The 27,492-nt window shown below is 44.3% G+C and overlaps 1 protein-coding gene across 2 annotated transcripts in view; it reads right to left on the bottom strand.

Annotated features, from left to right (window-relative positions):
- Window positions 1–27,492, bottom strand: part of LOC132822256 (macrophage-stimulating protein receptor-like) — a 133,600-nt gene that overhangs the window by 35,804 nt on the left and 70,304 nt on the right. For both annotated transcript variants that reach the window (XM_060835390.1, XM_060835391.1), the window contains exons 4-8: window positions 24,769–24,885; window positions 18,743–18,913; window positions 14,869–15,029; window positions 2,833–2,971; window positions 1,462–1,598 (exon numbers count right to left, since the gene is read on the bottom strand). In XM_060835390.1, coding sequence (XP_060691373.1) covers window positions 1,462–1,598; window positions 2,833–2,971; window positions 14,869–15,029; window positions 18,743–18,913; window positions 24,769–24,885 — 725 coding nt within the window. The remainder of the gene's footprint in view (window positions 1–1,461; window positions 1,599–2,832; window positions 2,972–14,868; window positions 15,030–18,742; window positions 18,914–24,768; window positions 24,886–27,492) is intronic.

The raw sequence follows: 27,492 nt of genomic DNA on the forward strand, positions 1-27,492 counted from the left end.
GACATCAAGAATCTATCAATCTCTGCCTTAAAGACATTTAGCGTCCCGGCCTTCACTGCACTCTGTGGCAATGAATTCCACAGGCCCACCACTCTTTGGCTGAAGAAATGTCTCCGCATTTCTGTTCTGAATTGACCTCCTCTAATTTTAAGGCTGTGTCCACGGGTCCTAGTCTCCTCGCCTAATGGAAAAAATTTCCTAGCGTCTACCCTTTCCAAGCCATGTACTATCTTGTAAGTTTCTATTAAGTCTCCCCTTAATCTTCTAAACTCCAATGAATACAATCCCAGGATCCTCAGCCGTTCCTCGTATGTTAGACCAACCATTCCAGGGATCATCCGTATGAATCTCCGCTGGACACGTTCCAGTGCCAGTATGTCCTTCCTGAGGTGTGGGGACCAAAACTGGACACAGTACTCCAAATGGGGCCTAACCAGAGCTTTATAAAGTCTCAGTAGCACAACGGTGCTTTTATATTCCAACCCTCTTGAGATAAGTGACAACATTGCATTCGCTTTCTTAATCACGGACTCAACCTGCATGCTTACCTTTAGAGAATCCTTGACTAGCACTCCCAGATCCCTTTGTACTTTGACTTTACGAATTTTCTCACCGTTTAGAAAGTAGTCTATGCTTTTATTCTTTTTGCCAAAGTGCAAGACCTCGCATTTAACACTTTACACCCACCATAAAAATACAACCTTGTATTCTTGACTTCATTTTTTTGGTTTGTTTTGCCCCATATTAATGTGATCCAACAAGAAGAGACTGACAGTTGGGAACCACCCTCCTCTCATGCTCACATTTCTATCCTGGGTCTGCTGCTTTGTTCCAATTAAGTACAACGCAAGCTCAAGGAACAACACCTTATTTTACACTTGAGCACTTTCCACCCTGAAGATTTCAACAGTGACTTCAATAACTTCAGATACTGAGTGCTTGACATCCATTTTCCATTTATCTTGCATTCTTTCCCTCCTCCCACCTCCCCCCACCCGTTCCACCACAGTCAAAATTATACCTTTTGTACTTGGCTTTAGCAGAAAGGGCCAATTCTCCCCTTTAATTTGCACCTTCCTACATATTTTCTCTACCATTAAAAACAGCTTTGTTTTCCGCATCTGCCCTCTTGCTCCCCTTCTGGCCCCGTCAAAAATTTAAAACAAACATTATTTTCAGAGGAAGACATTTTTGACTAGGCTGTAATTTTCCCCAGACAGATCAAATCGTGGCATGATAGACATGCCCATTAAACTGTAGAGCCAATTGGCAGTTCAGAAACATTAACTCTGTTTCCCTCTGAAGAGGTACTGACAGACCTGCTGAGCTTCTCCAGCATTCTCTTGAGTTTATTTCAGATTTCCAGTGTCTGCAGAATTGCGCCTTTATTTGGAACCAGGCGATGTGCTTCAAAGTTAAGGCTTTGAATAGCTGCAGTTTGTTCCACTCTCCCGCTCTTACCTCTTTATGAGACAGTCTTTCCCACCAATTGTCACTTTCTGTCCATTGCCAACTGTCAGATGTTTCCCCAGGAATGTGACCAAGGTCCCACCGTCTTGAGGGCCATATGTTGGAGTCACCCGAGTTATAATAGGTTCCTACAAAAAAATAATTATATGGGTTCACAGCTACCTCATTGTTCCTACGATTTGCAGAAATTATAGACCACTGCGGTATCCAAATACATTGGAGCCATTGCTACAATAAGTGTATGTGTTAAGACATTATAGCAGAGGGACAGTTCATTCCTTGATCTTTACAGAGCTAAGTGATTCCAGCAGGGGACAGCTGAAAGAGTGCAACTCGCTTTACAGTTAATGACTACAGGAAATTCCAAGCATGGAAAACTTCTACTTTTCATCAGCAACAAAGACACAAAAAGGAAGACAGAAAATGCTGGGAATCACAGCAGATCAGGCAGCATCCATGGAGAGAGAGCAAGCTAACGTTTGAAATCTAGATTACTCTTCATCAGAGCTTAAGATAGAGGGAAGGCTAGATTGAGTATGGCTGTGGGACCTTCCACAGCCAAAATGGTTCCTGACTCTGGTCTTCCACCAAACAACAGCCACTTGAGGCTATTACAGGAAAATAAGCCAGAATACTAAAACCTCAGCCAGGTTTTCAGAATAGCCCCAACCTTGCTCAGTGGTTAGCACCGCTACCTCACAGCGCCAGGGAGCTGGCTGCAATCACACTCTTGGGCCACTGTCTGCGTGGGTTTCCTCTGGGTGCTCTGGTTTCTTCCCATAGTTTTAAGATGTGCAGGTGAGGTGGATTGGCCATGGGGAAATTGTCCACAGTGTCCAGGGATCTGCAGGTGAGGTGGATTGGCCATGGGAAATTGCCCACAGTGTCCAGGGATGTGTGGTACGGTGAATTAGCAATGGGAAATGCAGGGTTACAGGGATTGCATGGGTCTGGGTGGAATGTTCCTCAGAGGTACCGTGTGGGATTAATGGACAAAGTGGCCTGCTTCCACACTATAGGGATTCTATGACTGTGGAAGGGATGAAATTTGCAATCCGATCTATTCAGATCAATGGAGGTGTTACACAGAAATGGGCTGCATTTGGAAGCCCAGTTGAGTAAGGTGAGCTGCAAGGGGACAGCTATGGGCTGCTTATAACTTTCTCCGGTCCAGTTCTTTTCCCATTGTTACATATTGTAAGTTCACAATGCGAATGACTCAAGTTCTACACTGAAGCCTCAGAAAACTAAACAACAACCTTATGACAGGAGCATATACATTCTAAAGGGGGCATCTTCATGACAAAGTACAGTACTCGAAACCTACTTGTGGGAAAAAGAAACCACAATGATGATGCTCACCACAAATTCAAATCCAGAGAGGGAGGTGGATCCACTGATGACGAACTCCCCGTTATGACTTGCCTCTCGAATGGTGATCTTGATGGCGGTCGAATTGACGGGCTGAGGCTTTCCAGTGATTTCCAGTTTACATGTCAACCTGCCACAAGACACGAGACGCTTGTAATTAAAAATTACATTAAGCATGCACTTAATTCAAAACGAGGCTCAGTGGTTAGCAATGCTGCCTCACAACACCGAGGAACTGGGTTCGATACCATGCTCAGGCGACTGTCCGTGTGGAGTTGGCATATTCTCCCCATATATGTGTAGGTTTCCACCAGGTTAGGTGGATTGGCCATGCTAAATTGCCCAGAGTGTCCAGGTATGGATAGGTTAAGTGGACTAGCCATGAGGAAATGCAGAGTTGCAAGGAATAAGGTTGGGGGGAATGGGTCTAGGTAGGATACTTTTTGGAGGGTGGGTGTGGACTAGATGGGCTGAATGGTCTGCTTCTGCAATAAAGGGATTCTATGACTTGCAACTGACATGCGCTCCCTTGGTCTAACAAGAATGCATTCAATAAGAAGGACAGATGTGTGGGAGGGGAAACGTATTTGATTGCCATCATGCTTTTTAGGAGAATTTCAACTGAATTATCACCCATACTCCAAGAGAGATTTTGGACAAGGTTTGGTCCTTTGAGTCCAAATAGTGTCACGACCCCACACTGTACGGAAACAGCAACCAGGCTGTAATTTTTCCCAGACTGGCCAAACCGTGGTCAGAGGGTGGCTTGGCATCTAATGAAAGATGGTAGACATGTTCATGAAACTGGAGGGCCAATTGGCAGTCTGGAAACATGTCGTGAGTAGTCACCAGCTGGTCTGGTCTACAACACCTGGTAAGGCCCACAGAGCAACTGAGAAATTCTACTCAACTTCCAACCTGTAGGCTTTTAACTGTCCATTATTTAGCTGCCTGCTGTCGTGTATGGCCAACCCTGTCTCCCCTTCATCCCGTAATGATCCAAGGGTGGGAAGGTGCTGGAAAATTGGCATGTATCTCACACCTTGCTGCCTACCACATCGGGGAGGACTGCAGATGCTGGAGAGTCAGAATCGAGAGTGTGGTGCTGGAAAAGCACAGCAGGTCAGGCAGCATCCGAGGAGCAGTAGAATCGATGTTTCGGGCATAGGCCCTTCATCAGTTTATTGCCGAAACGTCTATTTTCCTGCTCCTCGGATGCTGCCTGACCTGCTGCGCTTTTCCAGCACCACACTCTCGACTGCCTTTCACATCTGCCCCTCGCTGTACCCCTCACATATAGGACGGAAACTTTTATGCTAATATTGAAACGATGCTGATATGGTGTTGTCTCTGTTGAGCTCAATGGGCAGATTCCATTAGCAAGTATCTCCAAAGAACAGAAGGAAATGAATGGCTTCCATATTTTTTAAGCAAATAAAGCAACTCTTCATCAGAACTTACACTTATTGCATTAGAAATTTTGTGAAGTCAAGACACTTGGACTACGATGATTTAGCAATGTGCAGTAAGCTCATGACACCTTCTGGTCATACGTAGAATCATTGCCATTGAAACAACAGAAGTAAATTGCTTTGAAACATGTCTGAGCAACAAATGAAAATTCTATAAAGAGTAATTCTTTTCTTTCTTTACCATTATGGTGCACTTTTAAATATCATTTTTAATTCAGATTCTGTGAAAATTGTTTTACTATTATGAGGATGCTACCTCGTGCAGTGAATCACTGTTTGACAGCCAGAAGCTAATCCATTAATAAACTATATGCACAGCCATAATAGATTGTGAAAGGTGTTTTTTTCTGAAGGCAAATGCAATAAATGGAGCACCACCTATTTTTAAATCGATTACAACACAGGATGCACGTTGCCATGGGAACAATTAGAGCACAATGCAACAGATCTCCAAAACACTACATTGCTTTGGTATGTAATGAATTACAGTCAAACCTTGCTCTAAAATTTTGCTTCTAAGCCGAACAAGAATAGGCCATTCGGCCTCTCAATCCTGTTCCACTACTCAATTAGATCATGGCTGACTCCATGTGGATTACATTCAACTGCCCTCAATATCATAGCCTAACAAGAGTTGACCAATCTCAGTTTTTCATAAAATTCCAATTTATGGAATGTCAATATCACAGGCAAGGCAAGGGTCTCACTCTCATCTCCATTTTTTGGGTGGTACGGTGGCTCAGTAGTTAGCACTGCTGCCCCATAGAGCCAGGGACCTGGGTTCGATTCCACCCTCGGGCGACTGTCTGTGTGGAGTTCGCACATTCTTCCCCTTGTCTGCATGGGTTTCCTCTGGGTGCTCCGGTTTCCTCCCACAGTCCAAAGTTGGATTGGCCATGCTAAATTATCTGCAGTGTCCAAAGGGGTGGATTAGCCATGGTAACATGTGAGGTTATGGGGGTAGGCCATTGGACTGGAACTGGGTGGGATGGTCTTCTGAGCGTTGGGATGGATTCGATGGGCCAAATGGCCTCTTTCCATTGTAGGGGTTCTATGAATGGCTAGCTATGCCATTGCTCTGGAAGAACATATAGTTCAAATCAGAAAAGAATTATAGACTTCCCTCCTTTATAAAGGGCATTAATGAACCAAATCAATTTTTCTAACAATCGTTGGCAGTTTCACAGTCACTATTACGGAGACCAAATTTTACCAACTGAACTGAAATTCCACCAGATGCCATGGAAGGATTGAATCCTTGCCACTCGGTGAATTCACTGGGTTTCTGTATTATAATTCAGTGCCAATACCACCACCACCATCTCTCCTGCTGACGACCCAGCCTCAATTGTGTTTTTGTGTAAGAGATTTCCTTATTCCATTAATCAAGAGCAAACATCATCTTGTAGTTTGGAGGGTGGGTGTGTAATCTATTCCACTTTAGAAGGCAGCTCAGTGCATCCAAAGGATGTTTTCAGCTTTTCTCCCCCCAGTAGGGAAATCCTCCAGCCTCAGCAGTCTCCTCACATTGCAGAACCCAGCAGATAGAGGAGCTGATGTTTATCGCCTAGGTAGCATGTGAGATTAGATTAGATTAGATTCCCTAGAGTGTGGAAACAGGTCCTTTGGTCCAACAAGTCCACACCGACCCTCCGAAGAGTAACCCACTCAGACCCATTTCCCTCTGACTAATGCATTTAACACTATTGCTAAGGTTGCTAAGCCTCTTCCTCCCTCTCCACAGGAGTCGTACCGGAGGATTGGAAGGAGGCGAATCTTGTTCCTCTTTTCAAGAAGGGTAATAGGGAAATCCCTGGCAATTATAGTCTTATCTCTGTGGTCAGCAAAGGTTTGGAAAGAATTCTGAGGGATAGGATTTATGACTATTTAGCAAAGCAAAGTGTGATTAAAGGTAGTCAGCATGGCTTTGTGAGGGGCAGGTCATGCCTCACCAATCTTACTGAGTTCTTTGGGAGGTGTCAAGGCAGGTCAACGACAGTACAGACAGGATGCAGAGCTGGGCTGAGAAATGGCAGATGGAGTTCAACCTGGATAAATGTGAAGTGATTTTGGAAGGTCGAACTCGAATGCTGAATACAGGATTAAAGACAGGATTCTTGGCAGTGTGGAGGAACAGAGGGATCTGGGTGTGCAAGTACATAGATCTCTCAAAGTTGCCACCCGAGTGGATAGTGTTGTTAAGAAAACATATGGTGTTTTGGCCTTCATTAACAAGGGGATCGAGTTTAAGAGCCGTGAGGTTTTGCTGTAGCTCTACAAGTCCCTGGTGAGACCACACTTGGAATACCATGTCCAGTTCTGGTCGCCCTACTATAGGAAAGATACAGAGGCTTTGGAGAGGGTGATGAGAAGGTTTACCAGGATGCTGCCTAGACTGGAGGGCTTGCCTTATGAAGAAAGGTTGAATAAGCTCGGACTTTTCTCTCTAGAGAGAAGGAGAAAGACAGGAGACCTGATCGAGGTGTACAAAATAATGAGTGGAATAGATAGAGTCAATAGCCAGAGACTTTTCCCCAGGGCAGGATTGACTGGTATGAGAAGTCATAGTTTGAAGATATTAGGAGGAAGGTATAAAGGAGGCGTCAGAGGTAGGTTCTTTACACAGGGAGTTGTGACTGCATGGAATGCGTTGCCAGCTGTGGTGGTGGAAGCAGAATCATTGGGGACATTTAAGCGACTGCTGGACATGCACATGGATAGCAGTGAGTTGAGGGGTGTGTAGGTTAAGTTACTATATTTTACATTAGGATTAAATCTTGGCACAACATCGTGGGCCAAAAGGCCTGTTCTGTGCTGTACTTTTCTATGTTTTATGTCCTATTGGCAATTTAGCACAGCCAATTCACCTGGCCTGCACACCTTCGGACAGTGGGAGTAAACTGGAGCACGCAGAGAAAACCCACGCAGACACAGGGAGAATGTGCAAACTCCACACAGACAGTCGCTCGATCCTGGAATTGAACCTGGGACCCTAGCGTTGTGAGGCAGCAGTGCCAACCACTAGGCACATGTGCTAGGCTATTTCTTTCTGAAATGATTAGATTTTATCGCAGCAAAATATTTTCGACAAAGGTAATTCTCATTCAAAGGAGACACGAAAATGGGGTATCGTGACCAAATGTTCTTTGAGCAATCCAGTATCAGCATTATTACCCAAATGCTTTTCACTAGAGGGAGTGAAGAATACTTATACCACACTCACATCACACATCAAAAATAACCAACTCCAGTAAAAGATAATTATGAACATCTGCAAAAGTCACAAGTTTCATTTTAAAATTCTAATCTAAGTTATACATCATGTTTTATGCCAAATCTTAATATCCTTAATCTAGGACTTTATAAGAGATAGTATGAATTTATTCAACATGTTTGAATCTGTTTAGGATGCTGCAGGAGGAGAGAGCTAAGTATAATGTAACCTTATGAACATTTTGAATTGTCATAAATAAATTTTGACTCGAGATATATTTCCATGTTCAGTGCATCAGGTTGCTACCACAAATATGCATGCTCCCTGCCAACCGGGAAGACATATAAACATGCCTAATGCCTGGGCAATTTCAAGACTTATTAAGTTGTTTATTATAGTCATACAGCACCACGGTTGATGGCAAAAACTGAAATTAATCCAAAAGAACTCCTAGCCTAACGGTGACAAGAAATGCTGGCTCAACCAGCGACACAAACATCCTGAGAACAAATAAGGAAAAAAAGGTGTTCACAAAGTGCTGCTAGGGAGAGAGATCCAGGGTTTTAGCCCAACAAAACTGAAAAACAGCAATATATCTCATAGCTAGCGCGATGTTTGTCAGAAATGGAACTTAGTTGTGATGAAAATCCTGTGCCATATTCAAGAGAGTTCATCCTGGTGTCCTGGACATAGGACGCAGGACAGGAGCAGGCCCTTTGGCCCACATGTCTGTGCCATTAAAAGATGCAATTCTAAACTAAGCCTATCTGCCTACACATGGTCCATGTCAGTCTCCTGCCTGCTTTTCGTGTGCCTGTCTCAAACATTGTTATCGTTGTGCTTCTACCACTCCCCCCAGCAGTGCATTCCAGGCACCTACCCCCCCATGTACAAAAAAACCTGCCTCGCACATCTCCTTTAAACTTACCCCCTCCCACCTTAAAATGATTCCCTCCCGTCTTTGACATTTTCACTCTAGAAATAGATTCTGACTATTCACCACACCTCTCATAGTTTTGTATAATTTTATCAGGTTGCTCCCTCAGCCTCCTGTGAAACAATCTAAGTTTGTCCAACCTCCCCTTATAGTTAATACATGCCAACCCAGGCAACTTCCTGGTAAACCTTCTCAAAGCCTCCACATCCTTCCTATAGTGTGGCGAACAGAACTGTGCACAATATGTCTAATATTGTATTGATCTAACAATATAAAATTCCAATGACTAACCCAAGATTGGGAGCGAATTTCTCCTACACAGGCAACATAACATTGGTGCAGGGGTCATGCATCGAGGTCATTAACTGAGTGTTTCACATTTTTTCAACTGGGAGCTACATGGTGGGGTAGTTGTTGAGAGGAGGCGTGGTAGAGGATGTGTTCTCCAATCAGACAACTGCCATTTATTTACTTATTTAAGGGCTATGGGTAACACTGGCTGAGCCAGCATTGAGTGCGTGTCCCTATTTGCCCTCGAGAAGGTGGTGGTGAGCTGCCTTCTTGAATTATTGCAGTCCATTGGCTGCAAGGGGACCCACAATGCATCTGCTGCATCTGCTCGGACGAGAAGATATTCCACTCCCAAGCATCCCAGTTTCAAGGCCTTAGGCAGGAAGTGTCAGGATTTTGATCCAGCGACACTGAAGAAGCAGCAACATATTTCCAAGTCAGGATGGTGAGTGGCCTGGAGGGGAAACTCTCAGCTCATTTTGTTCCCATCAATCCACTTCCAGCCGCACAAGGCTGCCATCTGCCTGATGCAATTTGCAGATGGACCAATCAAAGAGCAAGCAGCCCAGAAACAGGTAATTAATTATTTTGTAAGTTCATTTTTCATTTAGTTTTGTGGGAAGTGGGTATCAGCCTTTGTCATTCTTGAACGGGGTGGCTTGCGGGATCATTTAAGGGGGCAGTTCTGAGTCAGCCATACTGCTCTGGGTGTGAAGTCAGTAGTTGCCCAGACCTCCGTCTCTGATGAATCAGAAGGGTAGTGACAACAATCAATGACAGCTTTGTGGCTAGCAATGCCGAAACTAGCCTACTATTTCAGTCTGTTAATTGAATTCAAATTGCACCAGCTGTATGATGGGAACTGAACTGCTGATCCCAGAGCATTGGAAGCTGAGTGGAGGACATGCCCCTGTCTGTAGCAATGGTGCTAAGGTGGAGATGATCAAGAACTTTGAGTTCTTGGGAGTAAATATCACCAGGGAGAAAGTGAGGCCTGCAGATGCTGGAGATCAGAGCTGAAAATGTGTCGCTGAAAAAGCGCAGCAGGTCAGGCAGCATCCAGGGAACAGGAGATTAGATGTTTCGGCATTCCTGAAGATGGGCTTATGCCCGAAATGTCGAATCTCCTGTTCCCTGGATGCTGCCTGACCTGCTGCACTTTTTCAGCAACACATTTTCAGCAGTAAATATCACCAACCAACCACATCAATACTACAATCAAGAAAGTACACCAACACTTCTACATCTTCAGGAGGCTAAGGAAATTTAGCATGTCCACAATGACTCTTACTAACTTACCCGGATGCATCACGACTTGCTATGGCAACTGTTCTGCCCAAACTACAGAGAGTTGTGAACACAGCCCAGTCCATCTCACAAACCAGCCTTCCATCCATTGACCCAATCTATACTTCCCTCTGCCTTGGGAAAGAGCCAACATAACCAAGGACCCCTCCCACCCTGGTTATGCTATCTTCCACTCTCTTCCATTGAGCAGAAGATACAAAAGCCTAAACACACATATAAACAGACTCGAGAACAGCTTCTTCCCCGCTGTTATTAGACTTCTAAATGGGCCTCTCAAATTTTAAATTGAATGTTGTTCTCACTCTTTCTGCACCTTCTCTGCAGCTGTAATATTGTATTCCTCATTCTGTTCTATTACCCCAATGCACTTTATACTGCATGCAAAACAAAACTTTTCACTGTACCTAGACATTTGACAATCATAAATCAAATCAAAAATAAAAGTTGGAAAACACACACCGGCAGATTTACAAACAGCTTCTTCCTCTCGGTTATCAGATTTACGAACAGATCTCTCATATGTTAGAGTTGATCTTTCTCTGTAGCTGTAACACTACATTCTGCATTCTGTTCTACTGTCCTGATCTACTGACGTAAGGCATGATTTGTCTGGTTAGCATGCAAAACGATACTTTTCATTGCATCTCGGTACGTGTAATAACAATAAATGAAATCAATCGGGGGAACATCTTCCCTACATCCAGTTTGCCCAGCCCTGTTAGAATTTGACATGTTTAAGTCAGATCCCCTCTCATCCTTCTAGATTTGAGTGAATACAGAGCCAGTCAAACTCCTTCTCCTTATTGGACACCTCTGCCAGCCCTGGTATCAGCCTAGTGAACCTTTACTGCACTAAATGGGGAAAATGAATCCTGTTTTAAAATTCCTTTTTGTTGTTTATACATGGATATTATCTATATGATGTATACCATTATAGGAGCAAAACAATTCATAAAAACAAAAGAACTTGCATTTATATACTGCCTTTTGTAACCTCAGCCATTGAAGCGCTTTTGCGATATAATCACTGATCCAATATAGAAACATGGCAACCAATTTAGTCATAATAAACTCGCACAACCTGCAATGTGGTAATTTACCAATCTGTTTTAGTGATGCTTTTGTTGACTATTTAAGGGCATACAATTTCCTTCTCTTCTTTCAAATGTGCCAAGGGGGTCTTTGACATCCCCCCCCCACCCCCTCCTAAAAGAGCACAAAGACACTCACAAGTTAGCTTAGAATCTCAGCTCAAAGATAGCGCCTCTGACAGTACAGAACTGCACGGGTGTCAACTGAGATTAAGTGCTCAAGGGTACCTTGTTGTATGCTATAAGCAAAGTGTTGCATTTCTCAGTTTACAGTCGTCTGTCTGCTATGAATCACACAGAGAAAAAAACTTAAGCCATCATGATGTTAAAGATATCACCTTTCTTGATCATTCATCCATTGAATTAACCAGTATCAAAACACGAAGTGAATCAACCCTTCTTGAATGAAGGCACTTATGCAAAGAGACCTATTGGACATTTCGTTCACAGTTATGACCTAAGAAGTAATCAGAGGTTGCAATCTATAGATGAATACTGTGTCATTGTACTAGCCCCAGGAATAATATAGAAGCTGGGCAAAAAACAAGTTCAGAGATAGCAAATCTTTCCAACGTACAATGGAAAACGAGTGCCTATGCAATCCCCAAATGTATAACCACAAATCAGGGCAGTCGAAGACAGTCCTGCCTAACCTCAGGGAGAGTTTGTTTAGTTTTTCAGCATTCTGGGCACAGGTAAAAGATTCTGTTCCCAAGGCTTTTCATAGAATCCTACTCAATCTCCTTCTCACGTGCTGCAGGCATTAGAAGAAAATTGTTAAGACTGCAAAAATGGAGAAAGTGAGGACTGCAGACGCTGGAGATCAGAGTCGGAGAGCGTGGTGCTGAAAAAGCACAGCAGGTCAGGCTGCATCCGAGGAGCAGAAGAGTCGACATTTCGAGCAAGAGCCCTTCATCAGGAATGAGGCCTCAAGGAATTGAAACATCGATTCTCCTGCGCCTCGGATGCTGCCTTACTGGCTGTGCTTTTCCAGCACCACACGCTTTGAAACTGCGAAAAGAGCAAATGTTAAAAAGGATGAGAGGAAGAAGCAGAGGAAACGATAGGACAGGAAGAGAGAGAGAAGAGAAATATTAGAGAATGGAAGACAAAAAGTGGAGAAAGGAAAAGAGATGTGGCAACAAAAGCGAGCAAACAGCCAAAAACACCCACAAAAGTGAGGGAGTAGATCAAGGGGGGCACATATAAAACAAGGAAGAAGTTGAGGGCTGTGTAGAAGGATCAGAAGAAAAGGAGGAACAATCAAAATAGAAGAGGAACAGAAGTGAAGAAATCTAGAAGGGTGCTCACTAGAGATGCCACTGAAGGGAAATGAAACAGATGTGCAACAAAGGTCGCAAGGCAAAAAAGGTAGGGAAAAGGAAAAGGGAAAACGAGAGGTGGAATGGGAAAGCGAAGGTAGAAAGTCAAGCAGAAGAAAATAAATAAATGATAGAGGAGATTGAGATGGCAAAATCGAAAGAGTGAGACAGCAGCAAGAATTGGACAGCAGTGAAATGGGTGTGAGAAATTGACTTAGTTTTGAAGAGTTGAATACAAAGAAGTTTGAGGGGGGTGATTCAGATAGCTTTGTACAAACCTGCCGTCAAGAATAACGATTTGCTTGAGCATGTTTTGCATTTTGGTGAGTGAGTGAGCCTGAAACACCCAGGTCATTGTTTGGTTGCTGGTTGGTTCAGTTTATGAAGTCAGAGTATTTAGTAAATGTCACTGGTGTCTATGGATTGAGTTGACAAACTATTAACAGTGAGCCAGGAAAATCTCCTCCCAACATTTCCAAGGTAAATTCACCATTTCCTTTACAGGATTAGACTTGAGCGATCGAAAGGGATACATTACTCATGTGAAGCTACCAACTCTTCATGGGCTTGACTGAATATTTTCCTGCCTTCCCCCATCCCTAGCTTAATCTTAATTGACAACCTCAGGGCAGAATGGAATCAATGCTCTCCATCCAGCTGAATTAGGGATGGGAACAAAGCCAGGTCTATCAGATTTCCTGTTGCTCCATGTGTTTGCAAACATATTCTATAAAGCACAGAAACAGGCAATTTGGCCCAACCAGTCCATGCTGGATTTTATGCTAGTTTATTGTCCACATGAACCTTCACCTCCAACCCTGTGACAAAGGCCAGAGGTACGTCATTCCAAAGGGGTTTTGTGGAGATGGGGCGGAAGGGTGTAAAGGTGTCAGCAGGATAATGTTTGGTGCCTGTACCACCCCACCCCATCCTTAATCCTTTGATCAAGCATTGAATGTCTCTGAACAATGGACACACCCCTACCCCAGAAACAGCAAGCTGGTGCGTGGTTTTATTTGTCATACATCAACAGATCAATGCCCTCTCTCACTGGGTTAGCAGCGGTGACATAAAGCACTTAAGAAGCTTACATGGCAATGGGGAATTCCCATCTTGAACCTTTCCAACTTAATTCTAATGGAGTGGGGGGTGTGGTTCCACCACCATCCCGCCAAATTAAATATCCTTCCCACCTCAAAGCATAAACTGAGAAAGGAACTAAAATTCCCCAGCTCACTACAGGCCGGGACATGATCTTTACACACCATAAACCCCTGGAGCTACTGACAGGAGTGTATTACAAGATAGAAGATAACAAAAGTTAAAGAGACACTCTAAAAAAAATGGGGCCTTTCAATTTGAAGGCATTACCAACTTCCCTCTCGCACAGCCGTGGCCCCACTGCTGTATGTCACCCTGACCTACAGTCCTGATTGGACACGGAGTCCTCCTCTACTCCCGGAATTAGCTACCTTCCTACCAGATGGTCACCAATTAGCGATTCGGCATGCGTTTGGATGAGCTGAGGAAATAGTAGGTGAGGCAGGCTAGCAGGCTGCCATCTTAGATTCTGATTCACTGCTCTTACTTCACACCGCCCGACACCCGACCCCTCAAAACCCTATAAAAAACCCAGCTCCATGTTCGACTGCAGCTACATTCGGTTATACGGTGAACATTGAACCAGACGCTTGAAGCAAGGTGTTGCACATAGAATCCCTACAGTGTGAAAACAGGCCATTTGGCCCAACAAGTCCACACCGACCCTTCAAAGAGTATCCCACCCAGACCCATTTCCTACCCTATTACTCTACAATTCCTATGACTCATGATCTAACCTACACAATCTGAACACTAAGGGTAATTTAACATGGTCAATTCACCTAACCCGAACATCTTTGGACTGTGGGGTAAAACCAGAGCACCTGGAGGAAACCCACGGAGACACAGGGAGAATGTGCAAACTCCACACAGACAGTTGCCCAAGACTGGAATTGAACCCAGGTCCCTTGTATTGTGAGACAGCAGTGCTAACCATTGCGCCACCTTGGTGCCCCCATTCAGGTTAACACCGTCTCTGTCTCCACTTGCTCCCTGCCTCAGAAATCTAGGAAGTGGAAATGATCTCTGCAATGGTTTCCCTGACCTTTGCGTCACCAGAGTGGACAATCCCCTGGATCAAGGATTGGGAAAACTAATCCTGTAAAGTGACAGCTTCAACCTGTATGGTTGATACATATTTACAAGCAGTAGCTACAAAGTTGAGCAATTTGCCCCATAGCAGGATTTTACCCATGAAAAGGAAAAAAAAACATTGTAAGGAGACTCCTTGACCTAAACTTTTTTTCGTACGAAGATCTTAAATGGGCAAGAATGAAAGGTAGGAACTTACGTCCTGGCATTGCTGCTTTTAGGGATGACTTTGCAAGGCCGGTTTCCCACTTGAACCACATGGGAGGCTGGTGTTATTGGCGGCCCATGTGGAGATTGGAAATCCCGGCCGCATAGTGTTAGCATGGTCTCGCCATCGACAGGAGCACTTTTGGGTTGAAACTGCAATTTAAAGGAAATAAAGAGAAAAAGTACAATGAGAAATGAGTACGTGAGTTCTAATGAAGCAGCAGAAACAGTTAGAGAATGCAAGTTTTTTTTAATTCAGGCACTTGCTCTGATTTACATCTCAATTATCTTGTAATTTTCAAATAGACTTCAACTTTAATTTATTGAAGAGTACTTTGCTCTTTTGCAAATGGCCAATTCTTTCTGCACGGTATAATAATACTGATGGTGTTTGTAGAGGATAATTTGACTGTTCCTTTCCATGGACATTCTGAATGCTAACTGCCTTTACAGAACTTTATTTGGAAAAAGCAAAGCACTCCAATGGACAATACATCTCTCATCTTTCATCATGAAACAATATCTATCACACCCTTGGGGCTATAAGTTTTTGCCCCACTGGATGTGATCACAGAGGGAAGCAGAAACGGAATCTCACATGTTAGGGTGTGTCAAGAATGATGGGGGCAAGATCTGTTGAGCAGGCAGAGTGGAATGAAGCAAGGGTATGGCATCCAGTGGATGGGAGGTGGGTGGCATCTTGAGGGGGATGTGCCTTGTGGTGAGCAAGACCTTCCCACCTTTGTGCATACAGGCCTTCAAAAGCGGCCTGCCCAGTCCCACCTGACCACCCCTGCCTGCTATTATATGGCAAGGACAGTACATTGTTCAGCTCATTAGCCTCATTAATAAGTCGAACTGACCTTTGATCATTGATTTAAATATGGTGGTTAGAGCCATACAGCACAGAAACAGACCCTTCAGCCCAACTCCTCCATGATGGCCTGGTTTCCCAAACTAAACTAGCCCCATTTGCCTGCATTTAGCCCACATCCCTCTAAATGTTTCCTATTCATATACCTGTTCAAATGTCATAATTGCACCTGCCTCTACCAATTCCTCTGGCAGTTCATTCCACATAAGATCCCCTTCATGTTCAGAAATTTAATAGAGGGGTTTAAATTCATGAAAGGGTTCGATAAAACCAATGAGTGGTAAGTGTTTCTACTGGCAGAGAGAGCAGCCATCAGAGGACACAGGTTTAAGGTGAAGGAACTGGAAGGGAGATGAGGATTTTCTTTTTTGAACACAGTGACTTGATGTGGCCTGGAATGAACTGCCTGGCAGGGGAGAGAAAGCAGATTGAGTTTGAATTTTCAAAAGGAAATCCAATAAACCCAAGAAATACCAAAATTTGCAGGACCAAGAGGAATAGAGCAGGGGATTGAGACTCATTGCACAGCTCTTTCAAAGAGTTGCCAAACGCACAAATGAGCCAAATCGTACCTTTCTGAGCTCGGATTCTGAACAGCGTTGTTGATCCAAACAGATTGGAGATAATTAGTAGAATAGTTACAGGATGACAACTTGACTGCCAGCATCGTGGGAAGTTATTCGGCTGCTCTAAAGCAAAACCATTTTCTGTTTGTGATTTTTCTGCAATTTCCTATTGGTAAAAATTTCAGGGTTTGGATTTTTTTTTAGCTACTTTGCACGTGTCAAGCTACAATACATTCCGTTTAATGAGCCACTGCCATTGCTTCTCATAGGCTCAATCATTCTGTTGGCTCAGTGCTGACAATGAAGACGTACCAAACCCACATTCATGTACACTCAGTGGACTTCTGCTGGAAAAAACCAGCAAGGTTGTGCAATCATAAAAGGCTTAAAGTCCAATTTTCAACTGACAAAACTCAAAGGTCATTTGGAAACAGCAACAGAATGTTGGAGTCTGATCACTTTCAGATGAAGTAGGTTCAGGTTAACTCTTTATGCATAAGACAGGCTGTGAAAATGTGGGTTCAGAAATTGGCCATTTGTATCTGCGATTTATGCAAACTTCAAATCTAAATCAAGCTCGACTTAGGAGAATAATTCCAATATCGAACCATTCACTTTACAACCAGGAACATGTAAATTTAAAACAGTAGGAAAACTTGAATTATTACACACCCTCAACAGTTTGACCAATAGCTTTTCTTCACAATTCTCTGACAAATGTTTGTTCATCTGCACTTCTCCCCACCTCCAACACCAACTAAATGGTCTTTCTTCAAGTGTGAGTATTACATGGAGTGCTGGCAAGTCACACAACAATGGATGATATCTCTGCTGAGCACAATTCAGTAATTTTCAGCAGGATATGTTCTTCCAACAGTGGGAATCCTAGCTTGTCTTTTCCTCTCTGATCACTGGGTATCCAGGCCAGCTTTTGCACTCGTATTGCTGATCTGATTGGTCCATACAGGCTAGTGAGAAAAGGAGGTGGAAGGAACAAAGTGGAAAAGGATGACAGAGGGGAAAGGAAAAGCAGGAGGGTGGAAGCAAAGGGTTAGGGCAGGGGAAAGGAGAGGAATAGGATGGAAGTTGTATCTATGTAACATTTTCACACAACCCCAAAGCACTTTATAGCCAATTAAGTGCAATTATATTATCAGATTTGCCACTTTGTGCATTTTGCTCAAAGAAAAATTAAATTTACCGACTACAGGCAGTCTCTGGATTGCAAACAGCTTCCATTTTGGAGTCCGTTCACAAGTCAAATTATATGCAAGTTAGAACACAATCCAGGACATTGGAAAGCAGCTGTTGATAAGTATAGGAAATGTTTGTGCGTCAGGACTTTAAAACTAAATTCTGCATGGGATCATGTTTGTTAAGTTGGATGTTTTTAAATCGGGGGCCTCCTGTATGTTAATTACTGTAGTGCAGGTTGAACGGTAAATCTTGCTGAAGTCACTTTGAGAACTCCCCTACCCAACTTCTAATCTTGCCAGGGATCTGTTATGTGCAGAGAGAGTAGGGTTTAATCTCTGATCTGCAACACAACACCACTCACATATAAATAAACTGCAATTATGAAGAGAGGTTGACTGAGCTCGGACGTTTCTCATTGGAGAAAAGGAGGAGTAGAGGAGGAGTACCTAATTGAGGTATACAAGATAATGAGAGGCATAGCTGAAAATGTGTTGCTGGAAAAGCACAGCAGGTCAGGCAGCATCCAAGGAGCAGGAGAATCGATGTTTCGGGCATGAGCCCTTCTCCTTCTCCTGCTCCTTGGATGCTGCCTGACCTGCTGCGCTTTTCCAGCAACACATTTTCAGCTCTGATCTCCAGCATCTGCAGTCCTCACTTTCTCTAAATGAGAGGCATAGATAGAGTCAATAGCCAGAGACTATTTCCCAGGGCAGAAATGGCTAACATGGGGGGTCATAGTTTTAAGCTGGTTGGAGGAAAGTATAGAGGGGACGTCAGAGGCGAGTTCTTTACACAGAGAGTTGTGAGAGCATGGAGTGCATTGCCAGCAGCAGCTGTGGAGGCAGGGTCATTGGGGACGTTTAAGAGACTGCTGGACATGCATATGGCCACAGAAATTTGAGGGTGCATACATGAGGATCAATGGTCGGCACAACATCGTGGGCTGAAGGGCCTGTTCTGTGCTGTACTGTTCTATGTTCTAATTATTATAAACCTTTCATAACCACTGGAACGAGCCAAAGCCAATGAAGTACAGCATTGAATGGAAACTGTGTGCACAAGTCCCTGGAGTGGTACTTGAACCAATAGCCTTTTGACTGGGAGCTGAGAGTCTGACAAAGAGATCCCAGATCAGTAATGGTCAGCATAGCCAATAGATCCACTGGCTGGCTCACCAGGAGAACCAATCTGCTTCACAAGAGTAGTTTTACACATTGTTGTAAACATACCTCAACAATAACAGGTGTACACGTATCTGGCAACCACTTCTTCTGACATTCCTGTTGCCGGGTACAGGACCCCTCACACCAACCACATTTCATGAAGGAAGGTGCAATCTGACATGATTTACAGGTCAGGAAGTGTTGACAGCCTGGTCCGTCAACTGGTACTTTAGTCACCTGAAATCAAAACAAAAAAAGGAAAGCTGCATATTCCTTTGCATTAAACAGAACATTCCAGAGATATATCGACTATGAAGGGAGACTAGGTAGGCTGGGGTTGAGCAGAGAGGAGAGTGTGGTGCTGGAAAAACACAGCAGGTCAGGCAGCATCTGAGGAGCAGGAGAATTGGCGTTTTGGGCAAAAGCTCTTCATCAGAAATGAACAGAGAAGGCTGACAGAGCTCCTGATTGAGATGATCAAAGTTATGAGGTACATACATGGCCTAGATAGATTAGATTAGATTACTTACAGTGTGGAAACAGGCCCTTCGGCCCAACAAGTCCACACCAACCCGCCTGAGCGCAACCCATCCATACCCCTACATTTGCCCCTTACCTAACACTACAGGCAATTTAGCATAGCCAATTCACCTGACCCGCACATCTTTGGACTATGGGAGGAAACTGGAGCACCCGGAGGAAACCCACGCAGACACGGGGAGAATGTGCAAACTCCACACAGTCAGTTGCCTGAGGTGGGAATTGAACCCGGGTCTCTGGCGCTGTGAGGCACCAGTGCTAAGCACTGTGCCACCGTGCCGCCCAATAGGGAGTAACTATTCCCCTTAGCACAGGCGTCAATAATTATAGAATAGATGTAAGTTCAGGGGTAAGACATTTCGAGAGAATTTGAGGAAATATCTTTTCACCCAGAGCATGGTGGGTATTTGGAACATACTGTGTGAAAGGGTGTTAAAGGCAGGAACCCTCAACACATACAATACTGCAGGCCAAGTCCAATGGGATCAGAATAGATAGATGCTCGATGACCAACACTGACATGCTGAGCTGAAGGGCCTTTTCCCATGCTGTAAAAACTCTATGACTCTACTTCTAACTCAAGGCAATGTATTGTCCTCACTACACAAGATGCAGTTATTCACATGGATGGAAATCTCATTGAGATGTACTAGATGCTGAGGGGATTGAAAAAGCTAAAATAATGTTTCCATTTGGAGGAGAGACTGGAACTCGGGACACAGTTTGACAATCAGGGGTCTGATCATGTAAAGTAATAGTTAACTTATTAGGAAAGTGGTGGGAGGAGATTTCCCAGGCTTACTGTTAATAAAAAGGATGTCAGTGCAGTGTTGTGGTCAGAATCAGGTCAACCCATGCTCTTATTGTCTCACGGAGAGTAGACTCAAGGTGATGAATGGCATATACCCACCCCTAATTTGCATGTTTAAATGCATTTGCTGATTGTATTACACTCTTGAAATACAACTCCAGCCTATGTTAGTCTGTATTACATAAAGAGTTGAATATAAAATTGCTTGATTTGTTTTGCACAAGTATATCAATGATTGTTAATCAACCTGCTCAGAGGAGTTTTTACACATCTCCAGAGAAGGTGGGACTTAAACTCTGGGCCTCCTGGTTCTGAGACAGGGACACTGGTGCACCATTTGGAGCCCTCCCCATGATAGTGTATGCTTTGGCTCTTCTATAAATATTTCTTGAACAGCCCGACAGCTCTCATCTCTACCACCCTGAGTTCCACACCATACTTCCCCCTGAGTGGGAGAGAAACACCCTCTCATTTATCGCCTTGCCTTAAACCCCATGCCCTCCTGTGTTAGTCACCTCTTCACTAAGAGGAAACATTTCTCCCAAGTTACCCTATGTCCCTCAGAACTTTATACAGCTCCGTCCTCCTCCGTAAGGAGAGCAATCCCAACTTGCAGAGTGTGTCTTTGTAGTTGAATCTCTTCCAAGAGATTTGATTTGATTTGTTGTTGCATGCGCCAAGGCGTGTGCTGTCCAGACAGGTCATGCCTTGTAATAAGTACATCAGGGTAATAGAACAGAATGCAGAATATAGTGTTACAGCTACAGAGAAGGCGCAGAGAAAGATCAACTCAAATAAATGAGAGGTCCGTTCATAAGTCTGATATCAGCGGGGAAGAAGCTGTTTTTGAATCTATTAAAATATGTTATCAAACTTTTGTACCTTCTGGCTGATGAAAAAGGGTGGAAGAGAGTATAACTAGGGTGGGAGGGGTCATTGATTATGTTGGCAAAAATGAGGACTGCAGATGCTGGAGATCAGAGTCAAGCTCTGAGTGGTGCTGGAAAAGCACAGCAGGTCAGGCAGCATCCGAGGAGCAGGTAAATTGACATTTCGGGCAAAAGCCCTTCATCAGGAATGACTGATGTAAGGCTTTTGGCTGAAACGTCGATTTTCCTGTTCCTCGGATGCTGCCTGACCTGCTGTGCTTTTCCAGCATTACTCTAATCTTAATCATTGATGAAGTTGGCTGCTTTCCCGAGGCAGCAGGGAGTGTAGACAGAGTCAATGGATGGGGGGCTGGTTTTCATGATGGATTGGGCTGTGTTCACAACTCCCTGTAATGTCTTGCAGCCTTGGGAAGAGCAGCTGCCGTAGCGAGCTGTGATGCATCAGGATAGGATACTGTCTAGGGTGCATCTATACACATTAGTAAGACTCATTGTGGAGATGCCGAAATTCCTTAGAGTCCTGAGGAAGTAGCGGCATTTTTGACCTTGTGCACCAATGTGCATGGACCAGGACAAATCGTTTGCGAAATTTACTCCTCGGACCTTGAAGCTTTCAACCATCTCCAGCTCAGCACCATTGATACTAACAGGGGCATGTCCTCCACTCCGCTTTCTGAAGTCGATGACCAGCTTTTGCTGGCATTGAGGGGGAGATTATTATCTTTACACCATGCCACTGAGCTCTCTATCTCTTTCCTGTACTCTGTCCTGGTGAATCTCCGCTGCATTCCCTCTCCAGATTCTTCCTCCAGATACTTGCCTTTATCAGTGAAACCTTGGTGGATGATGAGTTGAAAAGCATCACATTGAGTTAACTATATGCCTTTTGATCCTGCTTCACAGCTACCCGATGAAGAAGCACCGATTTATAGCTTTAAATTAAGGGGTGGTAGGAATAGGACTGATGTTAGGGGTAGATTCTATACTCAGTGAGTCGTGAGTTCATGGAATTCCCTGCCAGTAACAGTGGTGGACTCTCCCTCTTTATGGGCATTTAAACGGGCATTGGATAGGCATATGGAGGATAGTGGGCTAGTGTAGGTTAGGTGGGCTTAGGTCGGCGCAACATCGAGGGCCGAAGGGCCTGTACTGCGCTGTATTTTTCTATGTTCTATGTATATCTCAGGAGGAGCTGCTGATCATTAGACTGTCCAACATCTCAGACACCACCTTGTCAGAATTTCAAACAACTGCTGCTGCATGCGTACATTCGTCAGCAACAATATTTCACAACATATTTCCAAATGCTTCAGAGATTTGAAAGCAAAACACTGAAAGGTTACAGGATGTTGTTGCACCAACATGTTATATTACAGACTATTAGTTCATCAGTTCCCTTTTTATTCCTGGCCCCGTTCCATCTGAGCTGTCCTCAGAAAGGATTAGCTCAGCAAATTTTTACGCAAGAAGGCAGTCAATTTAAAAAAACACACAAGTTGTGAGTTTTATATTAATTCAGGGGTCATGTGCATCACTACGAACGGCAGCACTTACTGCCATCCCTAATTGCCCTTGAGAAGGTGGTAATGAGTTACCTTCTTGAATCATCACAGTGGTGCTATTAGGAAGGAAGTTTCAGGAATTTGACCCAGCAACAGGAAAGAAACAATGGAATAGTTCCAAGTTAGGATAGGACTTGGCTGGACAGTGGGTTTTGTCTGTGCCCATGTGCTGCCCTATTTCTCATTCTTGGCACAGAGAATATCACTGGATTAGTGGTGCTGGAAGAGCACAGCAGTTCAGGCAGCATCCAAGGAGCAGCAAAATCGACGTTTCGGGCAAAAGCCCGTCATCAGGAATAAAGGCAGTGAGCCTGAAACGTGGAGAGATAAGCGAGAGGAGGGTGGGGGTGGGGAGAAAGTAGCATAGAGTACAATGGGTGAGTGGGGGAGGGGATGAAGGTGATAGGTCAGGGAAGAGAGGGTGGAGTGGATAGGTGGAAAAGGAGATAGGCAGGTAGGACAAGTCCGGACAAGTCATGGGGATAGTGCTGAGCTAGAAGTTTGGAACTAGGGTGAGGTGGGGGAAGGGGAAATGAGGAAACTATTGAAGTCCACATTGATACCCTGGGGTTGAAGTGTTCCGAGGCGGAAGATGAGGTGTTCTTCCTCCAGGTGTCTGGTGGTGAGGGAGCAGTGGTGAAGGAGGCCCAGGATCTCCATGTTGTCGACAGAGTGGGAGGGGAGTTGAAATGTTGGGCCACGGGGCGGTGTGGTTGATTGGTGCGGGTGTCCCGGAGATGTTCCCTAAAGCGCTCTGCTAGGAGGCGCCCAGTCTCCCCAATGTAGAGGAGACCGCATCGGGAGCAACAGATACAATAAATGATATTAGTGGATGTGCAGGTAAAACTTTGATGGATGTGGAAGGCTCCTTTAGGGCTTTGGATAGAGGTGAGGGAGGTGGTGTGGGCACAGGTTTTACATTTCCTGCGGTGGCAGGGGAAAGTGCCAGGATGGGAGGGTGGGTTGTAGGGGGGTGTGGACCTGACCAGGTAGTCACGGAGGGAACGGTCTTTGTGGAAGGCAGAAAGGCGTGGGGAGGGAAATATAGCCCTGGTGGTGGGGTCTTTTTGGAGGTGGTGGAAATGTCGGCGGATGATTTGGTTTATGCGAAGGTTTGTAGGGTGGAAGGTGAGCACCAGGGGCGTTCTGTCCTTGTTACGGTTGGAGGAGTGGGGTCTGAGGGCGGAGGTGCGGGATGTGGACGAGATGCGTTGGAGGGCATCGTTAGCCACGTGTGAAGGGAAATTGCGGTCTCTAAAGAAGGAGGCCATCTGGTGTGTTCTATGGGGGAACTGGTCCTCCTGGGAGCAGATACAGCGGAGGCGGAGGAATTGGGAATACGGGATGGCATTTTTGCAAGAGGTAGGGTGGGAAGAGGTGTAATCCAGGTAGCTGTGGGTATCAGTGAGTTTGTAAAAAATGTCAGTGTCAAGTCGGTCGTCATTAATGGAGATGGAGAGGTCCAGGAAGGGGAGGGAGGTGTCGGAGATAGTCCAGGTAAATTTAAGGTCAGGGTGGAATGTGTTGGTGAAGTTGATGAATTGCTCAACCTCCTCGCGGGAGCACGAGGTGGCGCCAATGCAGTCATTCCCACCCTACCTCTGCAACAGTGAAGGTACAGATTATCTTCTGAGGTTTGGCTAGTGACCTTGGGAGGGGTGGTGTTCCCATGTAACTGCTGCCTTTGTCCACCTCAAGTCTAGATTAGAGTGGTGCTGGAATAGCACAGCAGGTCAGGCAGCATCCGAGGAGCAGGAAAATTGATGTTTCAGGCAAATGCCCTTCATCAGGTTTTTGCCTGAAACATCAATTTTCCTGCTCCTCGGATGCTGCCAGACCTGCTGTGCTTTTCCAGCACCACTCTAATCTAGACTCTGATCTCCAGCATCTGCAGTACCCACTTTCGCCTTTGTCCAACCCAAACCTATTGTTGGTGATTCAACAATAAGCCTAAGAGATTTAAGTTATTAAATTAATTAAGAAGGTTATAAAAGTTGGGGTTCAAACAAAATCATGTCGAGAAAATACAGGAAGGAAATATTTTCTAAATTTTGGTGCTGTGAGATTCTCCCAGAGCCTCCATATGAACTGCAAGGCAAAACCAAAACCCGTCTGTAAAAGGTAGGAACATATGTAATGTAATCTTGTGTCATGGTTTGAAGTTAAAACCAGGAAGTTGTGAACAGAAGGTTGGTTGCATCAGTGACATCTGGGGTTCTGACCGGTTTGCGATCAATTCATCCCCTGTCCAAGTTGAATATCAGTAGCTTCCTCCTGTTTAATTCTTACCTTCGAGCCAGTAACAAACAGCACGGAGTCATCCAAGCGGGCAACTTTTCGAGAAACTGGATCTGTCTCACTCAAGCTGAAATTCGCATGTGGTTTAAATGATCGTTGAATGATCACCTACAAGTGATAAAGGAATTCAGAACTTTTGAAAGTAGTTCAGAAATAAGAGCAAAGGCTGTTCACAACAACAGCCTTCTCAGACCACACCCTTAATCACTGAATGGTTATAGTGTCGTCATAGTCTTACCAGATCATAGGGGCTGCTCTCTTGTTAGATTGTGGTGATTTAACCTGAGGGCCACCAGACCTCAAACGAGGGAAGAGATTGAGAAGGAGAGTTCTTCATGGTAACCTCAAACTAGTGATGGGAATTGAACCCACACTGTTGGCATCACACAGCTCTACAAAACAACAATCCAGCTAACGAAGCTAAACCAATGCCCAGTTATAGCGTAGGAGCAGACTGTTTGTGCTGGCTTTCTGAATGTGAAATCCCCCTCCTTGTCTCATGGCCCTGCACATTTGTCCTCTTCAGTGATAATGATCATTAAGTGATTGTTGAAAAAATTCTCCTGGTTCACCAATGTCCATGAGAAACCTTAACCTGGTCTATCCTATGGGTGTGATTCCAAATCCACAACAATGTGACTGACTCTTAACCACCGAATGAAATGGTCAAGCAAGCCATTCAGCTCAAGGGAGACTCAGGATGGACAATAAATGCTGTCTTTGCCAGTGACATCCACATCCCAATATTAAGTAACAGAAATAAAAGCACAATCAAATTTGGTGTCTTCATTCCCATATCTCTTCCTCTTACTCACCCCTACTGACTCCATTTAACCCAAACTAACTATTTCATATCCCACCATATTGGTCTTCTGCACATTGAGACAGCATTTCAAATTTGGTGGCAGAAAACAGCTACCATCTAGATTCTAACCTCTAAAGCTTTCACCCAAATTCCTTCCCTTTGTTACTTCTCCTGCCGTTCCTGTTCGCAAAGTTCTCCTTGAAATGTATTCTTATCAACTTGCCTTTCATCAGCTTTCAAAACATTCCTATTCCTGCTTTTCCATTCTTTCTGATGTGAAATGATTTGGAATATTTTGGTGAATCAGATACACCATTCAGGCAGCAGCTACGGCAGGACAAATGATTAATATCTGCCTAGAAAATTAAATCAGAATATGACGTTTTGAGAGATTTCAAGAGATTGCAAGCATAGTTTCGCAAATCCAGAGGCTGTACTTTCAGTGTTGTGATTGGAATAATGTGATGAAATTCCCTCCAAAAACACAAATTCCCTTGGACTCAGGGAAATTAAAAACAGAAGGGGAAATGTAATTGTTAGATGCAGCTTAAAAGGTTGACCTTTTGTTCCATTTCCCTTCATTGGGTTGGCTGTGCAAAAAGTGGAAAACAGAGGGAAGCCCATGCTTCTTTTTAATGCAAGTTGTTCACGGATGAGCAGCACCAAAGCAAAAACCCCTTTATTAAAGGACACTGATCTTAAGCAGCCGAGCATTGCCAAGACTGGGCTCAATTAGGGTTTAAGGAGAACAATTAGTGGCAGGAAAAATCAAGTACTTGAACTACATCACTCAGTTCCTGTAAAGTAAACAGACGCTTGGGCTAAACCTCCATTCACATAAGGATTGTAGATTGAAATTTCAACATGAACGGAGGGGTCAGGGATCAAAAGAATTATTACAGGCTATTAGAACAGATTCCAAAATAAGACCAGCTTTTGTTGGCATATAACAGGGACAACACAACCCATGCAGTGCACACAGGAAAACTGACCATGTAACTGGGACAGGCCATGAGACAAGCTTTGCTCAACCACAATCTTATAAGAGCTAGGAGTAAGGGTAGGCCATTCAGCCCCTTGAGCCTGTTCTGCCATATAATACGATTATGGCTGATTTCATCTCGGCCTCAATTCCACTTTCCCGCCCATTCCCCACAATCCTTCAACCCATTACTAACTAAATATCCTTAAACTTAGTCAATGTCCCAACATGCACCGCACTCTGGGGTAATGCCTTCTACAGATTCACGAACGCTTATCCTAACACTATGGCCCATCAATTGCACATTGAAGATTTGAAGGAAAACCCCATGATAGTTCATCAAATATTTCTTTCACTGCATTTTTTTTAAAGTTAGAGCACATATTTTGGTACTGGCTATCGAAACTGTGCAACAATTGCTTGATGCACTGAATTATAGAATCAGGGAATCCCTACAGTGTGGAAAGAGGCCATTCGGCCCATCGAGTCTGCATCAACCCTCGGAAGTGCAGCCCATCCAAACCCACCCGACTCACTACCTCTGCAACCCTGCATTTCTCAAGGCTAACCCACCTCGCCTGCACATCCCTGGACACTGTGGGGCAATTTACTATGGCTAATCAACTTAACCTACATATCATTGGAATATGGGAGGGAAACTCATGCAGATACAGAGAGAACATGCAAACCTTACACTGTTGCCCAAGGTTAGAATAAAATTTAGGGTCCTGGCACGGTGAGGCAGCAGTGCTAACCACTAGACCACTGTGCCACCCACTGGCAATGTTAATATTCAATCTCTTTCCAAGTTGGGATTAAACTGTAATGAGGTCTACATGAAGTCACATCTCTTTCTAATCTAGTTTCCAGCAGTATCATGTCAGTACTTGGATGAAAGTAAACAAGAATGTAATCAGCAATAAAAGCG

This window comes from Hemiscyllium ocellatum, chromosome 14 (assembly GCF_020745735.1).
Source record: "Hemiscyllium ocellatum isolate sHemOce1 chromosome 14, sHemOce1.pat.X.cur, whole genome shotgun sequence".
NCBI lineage: Eukaryota > Metazoa > Chordata > Chondrichthyes > Orectolobiformes > Hemiscylliidae > Hemiscyllium > Hemiscyllium ocellatum.